Here is a 10,591-nt window from a genome sequence, read left to right as displayed (position 1 = left end):
CCCCGCGGCCCTCCCCCTCCCCCCGCCGCGGGGGAGGGCGCTCACCCCCCCCCCAACACGGAGCCCTCAACTTCAACTCCCCGGGGCTGGGGTCCCTCACTCCCACCCCACCCCGCCGCCCGCGGGGCCCCTCCCTCCAGCCGCCTCCTTTCCCGCTGCGGACGCGCGGCTAGGGGGCCGGGGGCCGCCACCGCTGCGCGGGACTCTCCTGGGCCTCTGCCGCTGGGGCCTCAGNGGGCAGCAGCCGTCCTCTCTGCCGCCCCGGGCGCCGGGAACGCCCCCGAGGGCGCGGGACTCTGCGGCCCTCCTCTGGGCCTTTGGGTCGCTCTCGTAAGGACTCCAGTTTGGGGAGAAAGGACTGGAAACGGCCGCCGGAGCCAGCGCCAGCGGCCGCCTTCCGCCCCTACTATCCCGGCAGCCGAGCTGGTGGCGCGGGAACCCTCTGGTGGGGGTGGTGGGGGTCGTGGGGGTCCCGGCTCTCCCGACAGGCCCGCATCNCGCCTTCCCAAGGCTCCCCCAGGACACCCGGCAACTCCCAGCAACAACCTGCATTTTGTTTGTTTTAATGGGTCTGAGGTCTCAGCAAACTTCTTTGTGTTTTCCCTAAATGATTTTGAAGAAGCCCTATTTCAGGGGTAAAGACCCCCAAAGTCCTCTCTCCACCTTGGCCCTGCGATTCCAAATAGNGCTCTAGAGGCGACGGGGGGGAGGGGGGCGCGAGTGAACCCCCTTTGCCTCGGCCCAAATACAAATGCTCTAAGAGCCCACCGCGCGCTCCCGGGGACGGCCGCCAAGCGCATCCTTGGGGTCCCCCGCGGACGCAGGGTGGGAGGCTCAGCGGTGCGGCAGACGCGAAAACGGGCTCTGACTCCGGGGGTGTAGCGGACTGGGGTAGTTCGCCCTGCGGAAAGGCCAGAGAAGAAGGCTCTTCTGGGGCTCAGGCGGTTTGAACCCCTAAACCCTGCGAGGGGCTGCGGGTCGGACTCTCCGCTGCACTCTCTCCAGCGGGGTCGAGTTCCCTTCCTTAGAAAAAAGGCGATGGTATAGAAGCCCCAAGTTGAGCCCTGCAAGGGCAGCACCTTGGGCGCCGCTCAGCTGAGACTTTCAACCAATTAATCTCGAATTTGAACGTGGACAAGGATGATAAAAGCGAGAAAAGCGTTTGCTGGTTTATTCTAAATCCGGCCGCCGGGCATTTAAGGTTCCCCGGCCCCGCGCTGGCTGTAAATGAGCTGTGCGGTGCACACTTGAAAAGCAGAAATAAAACTCTGCTCCTTTTTTCTCGAGGAACTAAAGTCAGTGGAAAGCAGGCATCACGAGGCTCATCTAAAGGGGACCCGGAATCCCTTAGTCTGAAGGACTTTTTTACAGGGTTTATAAAGTTCATTAACATCGCACGCGAAATGGAGAATTCCTTCCCACCAAAAGCGCTCTCATGTTAGCGGCAATATAGAATTTCCCTTCCTCCGCCTCTCTAAGAAAGGAAAGGAAACATTACCACACTCGCTCCTGGAATAATCCTAACATTTACTCTTGTCGTAATTCAAAATAAAAAAATACAACGAAGCGATGTGTTGGGCCGTTTCTGTAGGACAGATTTTTCCAAATTTGCTGCGTGAGGGAAATTCCAATAATGTCCACAACAGGAACGAAATGTAAGTTTTCACAGGGAATTTTAAAAGGAGTACTTGGTTAGTTGGAAGAAGAATAACAATTTCATTGGGAAAAAATAACAGCTCGTAGCCAATTTTCTTCAGCGTTAGGTCGGTATATAACTCTAAGGAGCCTCAAAAAATACCTAAATGTTTTACATTTTTGCTGTCTTAAAACCCTCTCAAAAATAAAATATGCCTGTAGGTAGGTAGGTAGAATCTTAAGCATTCTCTTAAATCAAAATTCCTCTCCGTGAGTAACACATTGTTAAAATTACATTTCTAAAAGTGTAATTATTTTTAGAAAAACAATTATCTCAGTGAATTAAAATCAGGAATGTGTTTTGGTTCTGGACCAAACTGGTGCATAATGTTACAAGGATGGAGAACATTTTTTTGAAGAGTAACATGTTACTGTACGTGCAAATAAATAACCTGCCATACACGGCATCCAGTTTTCAACATTAAAATTTAATTAAACATTTCCCCCTTCCGTCTAGAGCGGCTTTGAGATTATTTTACTTTTGAAATCTAGTTACTTTGGGAATAGGATTCTTTCCTTCTGTCACTACATCCTTCCTCCATAGGGATGTTTCCATAGGATTCTGTGGTTGATGTGTGATCTATTCACTCTAATATCATAATTCTGCAGCTCATAGGTGGCGAACTGAGAAAATTTTTACATTAATTTTTTTTCTAATTTAGGATGCTTAGTAAACATTTTACCCTCATAAAAGTTTTGCATTGCCACTGCTGTAACAAAGGCAATAAAGTAGGTTATAACAGATAGAAGCCAAGCTCTATTTTTTTTTTTTTTCAGAGCCCTACAAAGTCATTTAATAAAAGCAGAACACACCTGTGGTAAACTAGGCTGTAGGACCGAGGGTATCATTACGGTTTCATTGGGATGTTTTATAGGGTTTGATATTTACAATATGAAGAACAGCTTTTAAGTATTTGTGAATCAGCAAAAAAAAAAAAAACTGAATTATTTGGCTAATTTATGTCATAAGTTATTTACAGAGATACATAGACAAAAAGCATATGAATGCGCATATTTTATGATAAATATAATTTGGAGTCCAACATACCGTGAACATCTCTAGATGGATTCATTCCGTGTACACATTCTGAAAGAACAGAAAGTAGGAAAATAAAAACAATTGTATAAATGTACTGACAGCAAACACCAAATTCACTGATAGTTGATACATTTCATTCTAATTGCAATCAAGGCAAGCATTAAAACTAAATTTCCGCCCTCCCTTCTCTCTCTCTCTCTGTCTCTCTTTGCTCACTGACTGTCCCTCACACTTTTTAGCACTGGGGAATTTTATAGCATATTGTCCGGTTTGGGAACACAAGTAGCTTGAAATAGTAAACCAGCAAATAAAAAAATGAACTGTTACATATGCACATGATTTTATGTGACTTCACCGTTTTCCATTGATAGCTAGTACCGACTCTTTATCTTTCATAGAATCACCTTTGTTAAACCTCTGTATGTGATGCCAATGTGATTTATTTATGAACATTGGAAATACATTTGGAGGAAGCAGACATGAATCAGAATTCAAGGTGAAATTAAAACCAAACCCTAACTTAATACCCAAACACTTGAAAATTGGTATTATAGCAGAGGTGACATGCAAGAGGTAAAAATATGAGTATTTTTTTAAAGCAATGAAGAGAAACAGTTTTGAATACATCTTCTGTAAGAAACAAACTGAGAAACGTTATCATAATTTACTTCCAATTGGACAGTGAAGAAATATTTCTCCTTGCTTGCTTTACTCTCCTTCCCTTTACTAATTTATCCTGATTTATCCTCCAGATTATTTATCCTGAAACCTTTCATTCTTGACATAGCAGATGATATCAATTATTACTGAAAAGAACTGTCATATGATAATATCCAAATATGTATCTCTATATACTGTTGCATGTCTAGTTATAGGTAAACCTATTAAGCAAAGCCATCTGAAGCTGCTTCTCTTTAAATATCTATAGTAGCGTTCTGCTTTTGACATTGCTACATCAGCTCAGCACTGAATGATTAACATGGAGGGTATATCAGCTTTCAGAGCCTTCGGATTTGAGCATTTCAAATGTCACAGACCAAAAGCTTTCAACTTTATTCCACAATACTAATATAATATATCTTTTAAAAAACTTTAAAACTAAGAAAGGAGGTAATTATTTCAGATTTCTAGACGCTGTTTAAATAGGCAGGAGAATGAGATTTACAGCTCCTTAGTCTTATATTTTTTTCTTGCCACAGCAAAAAGAGCAACTAGAATAATAAGAGGTTCTGAAGGATTACCCTATAATGAAAGATTAAAGCCATTCAATAGGTATAGTTTCCATGGAGCATCCTCAAAAAACAAACCACTAAGGCTTTGGTTTGCATGTATATAAAATGACCCTGTGAAGATTCTTTTTCTTAAATGGAGTAGGGAAAAAATCATTTGCACTTATGAATGATAAGGTAAGAAATATCAAATATACCCTGAAGTTCATAAGTTTGCTTTTAATATGCATGGGGGGATCCACAACAGTAATACTGACCAGACAGCAGAATTTTAATGAAAGAGACCCAGCAGACCCTACCGCCCTGGGAATTCTCTCCTGAGACCCTGAGAAGCTCTCCCGGGTCAGAGGCTGGGAAAGAGAGGGAGCAAAGTAGAAAACCAAGTGTTCCATTGACACAGCTAATATTTCAGGGATTCTGGGAGAAAACCCAAGATCTTTTTTAACCTAAAAACAAAGGCAAAAGTGAGTGAATTTTGGAAGGTGTCCGTGTTGTCTGTTGGGAAGGGTCCTTAGTTTGTCCTGTGTCAGTAGCCTTGAGGACACAGCAGACGCCATGAAGCCCGGAGAGGGTGGGTCCTCTGCGGGAGAGGTAGCGCCTGTGAAGGTTTGCAGTCATTTGCCCAGAGGGTTGTTAAATGTGCTACAACCTAAATTGCAAGACAGCAGAGATCTTGGGGGTTCACAGCAGCAAGAGCTCAATTTGGCCAACTTATCCACCAGCTCTCTCTTTCCATCCCTTTCTCTCTCTCTCCCTCCCTCTCATTGAATACTACTAAGTGCCAGAGAATGGCCAAAATGTTTTTCTATACCTTGCTTCATTTAATCCTTGCCAGGACACCATTGCCAACCCCATTTTGCCGACGGGGAACCTTACACTTCGAGAGTTTAGGAAACTTGACAAAGTCACTCCACTCTATGTACACACCCACGTGCACACACACGCACTCATGCATGTCCACATATGGGTCCGAGTGCACGATGAGCTATGTTTCTTTTTGGTCACGACTCTGTATTTGTATGGGTACTTTTTGTAGAGCTCTGAAAAATTAAACTCTGAGCTCATCTTGCAATTTACCCTCTCTAGTCTCACTGTCTCCATTAGAACCCGTCCCCGAAGTTCTTTACATTGCAAATCTCGAATACTTAGGGGTCACAGCCTGAAGTTATTTCTGGTCATCTTTAGCCTTTGAGGAGCAGGTCAAGGTCCAGTTAGCTTTTAAATTCCTAATAAATGTTAAATGGATTTTTAGTCCTTTCCTGCCATCACTCATTCAAAATGGCCTCTTGAGGACTTTCCCAGGTATGAAGTGTTTGGTTTCCTTCCTTCAGCACATCTCCGAAGCTTTCTATGTTCCAGGCAGGGTGCTAGGCTAGTTGGCAACAAAGGACAAATAGATGAGAACAACGGAGGGTCATGGCCACTGCTGAGTGTCATGGAGTGTCTCAGCTCCAGGAAGATGGCGGGAGGAGACACGGGAAAAAGACGGGCATACCACCTAGTGGAGGCGGTACTTGATTTGGCCCTTGGAGGTTGGGTCGATTTTTACCAGGTGGTTGGCAGGGCTGGAGGAAGGTCTCAGTAAGGTGGGAGGGGACAGGGGAGAAGGCACTCCTGGCAGAAGGAGCAACCTGAGAAAGATGTGAATTTCTGAAACCGATCCACATGTCACTTCTAGTATCCCTGGAGAGTAGGTTTGGGATGAGGGCACTCACAGATGACGCAGTGCTGGCAGACATGAACCCAGATCGTAGGCAGCTTATAAACCTGCAGAAATTTGCACTTCAACATGAGGCCGATGGGTTCTATCAGAGCCTTGAAGTCTGGGGAACAGCATGATTCACCCCTGTTTGAGGGAAGTAAGTCTGGCAGAGGTGGTTAGGTGAGGAGGAGGGGGAGGAGATGAGGAGCACGGGAACGACTGCAGTTGTCAGATAAGGAATTGTGAACATCTGCAGTAAGGTGAGAACCACGGAGATAGAAGAGGTGGCAGCAGAGGGGAGGGGAGAGGAGCCTCTCCTGCTTCTGGCCCAGGTGCTATTACGGGTAGTAGGGCAGACCAGAAGAGGAAGGGTTTGGAGGTCAACATGAGGGTCTGGCGTTGGATGTACAGAGCTGTAGGTGCTTGTGGAGAAAACAGGAGTTGAGGGCAGAGCTCTAGGGTACAAATAGTGAGTCCAGAGCCTTCCCAGATCTGTGGGGGTTTCACATTAGGGAGAAGGGAGCGCTGACAAAGTCTGAGATTGTCAACACCTAAGGGGTTGATTAGAAAAAGATGGAGCAACCAAGGAGATTGAGCTAAGAAGAGAAAGAGAATAGGGTCTTTAAAAAACAAAAGAAGATAGGAGTTGTTTTTTTTANCCCACGAACCGTGAGATCATGACCTGAGCCGAAGCCGGACGCTTAACCGACTGAGCCACCCAGGCGCCCCAGAAGATAGGAGTTTTGAAAGGAAAGGCATGTCTCAAAGGCCAAGGCCAAGGAAGGGCCATGAGGATGAGGACTGAAACAGTTACATTGGACTTGTCTCTAGAAGATCCATGATAGCCTTTGCTAGAAGACATTCAGGGGAGCAGAGGATGGGGCAGTGAACGGATGGAGGGGGGGTGGGGGAGGAGGAGGGAGGGGGGAGATGACCCTCCTTGCCATCTCAAGGAGGGAAGGACAAGAGGGGGTTGGCAGGGAAAGGGAAAGCCCGAAGTTGAGATGTGTGCGTGTGCATATGTGTGTTGAAGATGGAAGTCATCTGTCTTGTGCATTTTACTGAAGATCAAACTCATCAGCTCCCACGCCAACCCACCTCTTCTCGTTTTACCCAATTACACCATCATCCTCCCGGTTTCCAGAGTTGGATCCATGGGTTTACCTTTGACCCCATCCAATCTGCTGCCAAGTCCTCTTTTTAGCTTCTTCATGACATTTTATCCCCCGTTTCCTACCCCTATTGCTATCATTCTGGTTCGAGTTCTCATGACCTCTCACCAGCAATCCTGCAAAGATCTCCCACAAAGGGGCTTCTATTACTTTCATATAGTATTTCCAGATTAATCTCCCATACCACCGCTCTGCATACTCGGTCACGGAATGCATCCTCTATGCACCCCAACTTCAGAGCAAGTTCTTCTGCACATGCCTCCAGGATTAAGGGCTACCCTCCATTCCCGTCTTGGAATCGGGTCGGATCCCTGGGCCTCAGGTGAAATTTTCCCTCAAGGACCAAATACACGCTTCCTCGTGGTCTCCATGTCCTCTGGGCGACCTTGAACTATATTTTACTTTATGTTATAGCTATTTGAATATACTGAGGGTGGGGTGGGTAAGAGGGAAGTAATGGAGTCAACTCTTCCCGGGCTTCTGGTTTCTGTGTCGAGTGACATTCCCGGTTCCTATGTGGAGTGACATCCTTCGTTGTAAAACTCTTGGCCTCTTGCCCCGACCTCAGTCATGCTCCACCATAAAAGACTGAATTGCTTGGTTAGGAGCTCTGGGAAGAGACACCAGGCATAGGAGGCAGAATCCTAAAATGGACCCTCGCGACTTCCCACCCGAATCTGGAGGAGAGTGACTATGACGAACTGTCATGCCCTGGCCATGTGACATGGCAAAGGGAATTTTTCTGATGTGACTAATGTTACCAATCAGTTGGCTTCGAGTCAACCGAAAGGGCAATTATTCCGGAGGCCTGATCTAATCACATGAGATCTTTAAAAGCAGAGTTTTCTCAGGCTGGGGCAGAAAAGAGGTAGAGAGGGATCCGATGTGCCTGCATCGTTGGCGGGATGACGGAGGGAGCCATGTGCAAGAATGGACACATCTGTAGGTGACTCCTGACTGACAGCCAGTGAGAGAGCAGGGCCCCATCTTGCAGTGCTTACGGAGCCTCATTCTGCCAGCAACCTACGAAAGCCTGGAAGAGCTTTTTCCCCTAAAGCCTCCAGATGAGAGCTGGGCCTGTCCAATACTTGTTGGATTTTGACCTTGTGAGTCCCTAAGCTGGGAACTTGGTTGAGCCCGACTGGACTTCTGACCTACAGAGTTCTGAGCTAATAAGTAGGTGTGGTAATTTGGTAGTGTGGCAGCAATAGAAAATTAGTACTCTGAGTGTGCCTTTCCCTTCCCTTTTGTTTAGGATAACACTGCCGGTGTGCTAATGAGTAAGTGTCTATTTATGGAGTTCAATGGCAAGAAGCCATGTTCTGAGCTATGTTCTCCTAAAGTCCTTGGTGATAAAGCTGATATTTTGATCCCTGTCTGCTTGGTTATTTTGCCTCACAATTGGTTCTGGATCGCTGGGGAGCAAGGATATCTTTTCTTGGGCCTCCTTAATGTCAACTATATAATTGTCTTATTGTCTCCTGATTCACCTTCACCCCCACGTAAACGCATAACCTCTAGATTTTGAACACCTTCCCGGTGAGGCTGTCCTCCTTTGTGGATATCTAGACAGTATGGCAGAAACTGGGTATGTTTCTTAAATCCCTGGGGGATCTGGTTAAGTGCAGATTCTGATTCAACAGGTTTTGGGGGTGTGTGCCTGACATCCTGCATTTCCAACAAGTTCTCAGTGCTGCTGCTGCTTCAAGGACCACACTCAGAGAAGCCTAGAGCACCCGCTCAGTATCCAGCAAAAACTGTGCCCAGCACACACTAGACTGCAGTGTCTAAAAGGTTTTCTTAAACAACGTTGCCAAATGCAAACTGGCATCAAAGCTATTTCTGACTGGGCTTTTTAAACTATGGTGATGGACCGAATGTTTGTGCTTCCCCCACCACCGCCCCAGACCTTGCCCCGCCAAATTCATATAACAAAGCCCTAACCCCCAGTGGGATGGTATTAGGCGGCACAGCCTGCGGATGGTAGTTAAGTTTCAATGAAGTCATGTAGGCGGGGTTCTCATGATAGAATTAGCGCTCTTAAGAGAAGAGATCAGAGAGTTTTCTCTCCTTCTCTCTCTCCCCGTGTCATGTGAGCATACAGTGAGAAGTCAGCTATCTGCAAGCCAGGAAGAGAACTCTCACCAGAACATGGCGGTGCCAGGCACCGTGATCTTGGACTTCCAGCCCCAGAACTGTGAGAAGTGAATTTCCATTGTTAAAGCCACTCATCTATGGGAATTTGATGGTAGCCTGAGCCGACTATGATAACAGAAGTTACCTTTGATCCGAGCATCCTCTAGCACACCTTACACCGAGTGCTTTACATGTATTCTTCCATTTAACCCTCCTGTAACAAGCGGTTCATATTTCTTCCCTTCACTTTACTGGTGAAGAAATTTAGTAATTGGCCCAATTTCAACCCAAGCAGTTTGCCTCGGAGCCCCCAGCTGGAACGAGCCAGCTAAAAACTATGCTGCGAGATGGTTCATATCATTATATTGTCACCCGTCAAGTTTCTTTCCTAGATCCTGTCAAGTTTCATTTAAGCTATGTGGGCATTGTTTGTTATTCTGGAAGAACACCACCCAGTGGAACTATAATGTGAGCCATGTACACGATTTTAAATTTTCTAGAGGCTACATTAAAAAGGAAAGAGAAATCAGTGACATTACTTTGATAGTGTATTTTATTTCACTCTCTATATCTCAAACATTTTCGTTTCAACATGTAATCCATATAAAAATTCTTGATGTCGTTTACATTCTTTGTTTTTTTATAGCCAGTCTTCAAAGTCCTGTGTGCATCCTATATTTATAGCACGTCACAATTCAGTGTAGCCTGCTTCAAGGCCTCAAGAGTCACCTGTGGCTCATGGCTACTGAATTGGACAGTGCAATTCCAGAATGATTGCTCAAGACACAACTCTCTCCACAGCAATTTTGCTACTATTCTGCTGGTGTTCATGCGAGCCCTGTTTTTAACTGAGCTATCGGGGAAGGCCCTTACAAGGTGCATCTTTCCTGGCACATGATCTCCCTCTGAGCTGTCCTGAAGCAAAGCTCAGAATTTTTATTACAATAGCATCTGATTGACTAACAGGCGGAAGCATGCGTGCGCACACAACACACACACACACACACACACACACAAAGGCAGCAACTGAACTGCAAAAGCCTGCCAACCACTGTCAATGTCACTGGTGCATCGTCACGGCCATGGATGAGCCACAAGTCAACCTCACACGTTCTCCATTTCCACTTCCTGCTTACCAGCCACTGATGGTTCAGCCTATACAATAGTGCTTGGGTTCCTGGAAGAATATTACCAAAGCATCTCTTGTTTCTTTCCTTTACAAGATTCATTTTCTATGAATTTCATGTAAGCGATGTGGATTAGAATAAGAAGTTCTATTTTTTTTCTTAGGTTTTTATTATTATTTTTTTTTTGAGAGAGAGAGTATGCACATGCATCAGTGGGGGAGGAGTAGAGGGAGAGGCAGAGAGAGAAAAAGAGAGAGAGAAACTCTTAAGCAGACTCCATGCTCAGTGCAAAGCCCAACTCTGGGCTTGATCTCAAGACTGTGAGATTATGACCAGAGCTGAAATCAAGATTTGGACACTTAACTGACTAAGCCACCCAGGTGCCCCAAGAAGTTCTGTTTTTAATAGGTCATGATTTTAAAATAGAGTTGTAAGGTAGCTAAATGATACTCATCTCAAATAGCAATTCCTATGTACAGGTTATTTTGAAA

General features: G+C 45.6%; 1 protein-coding gene across 1 annotated transcript in view; it reads right to left on the bottom strand.

Annotated features, from left to right (window-relative positions):
- RUNX1 (RUNX family transcription factor 1) overlaps positions 1 to 10,591 on the bottom strand; it is a 250,227-nt gene that overhangs the window by 95,678 nt on the left and 143,958 nt on the right. Inside the window, exon 3 of the mRNA XM_077765499.1 lies at positions 2,744 to 2,782. Coding sequence (XP_077621625.1) covers positions 2,744 to 2,782 — 39 coding nt within the window. The remainder of the gene's footprint in view (positions 1 to 2,743; positions 2,783 to 10,591) is intronic.

This window comes from Crocuta crocuta, unplaced genomic scaffold (assembly GCF_008692635.1).
Source record: "Crocuta crocuta isolate KB4526 unplaced genomic scaffold, BGI_CrCroc_1.0 scaffold84, whole genome shotgun sequence".
Lineage (NCBI taxonomy): Eukaryota > Metazoa > Chordata > Mammalia > Carnivora > Hyaenidae > Crocuta > Crocuta crocuta.
Note: the sequence above shows the minus strand (reverse complement) of the source record. Positions and strands in the feature narration are given on the sequence as shown.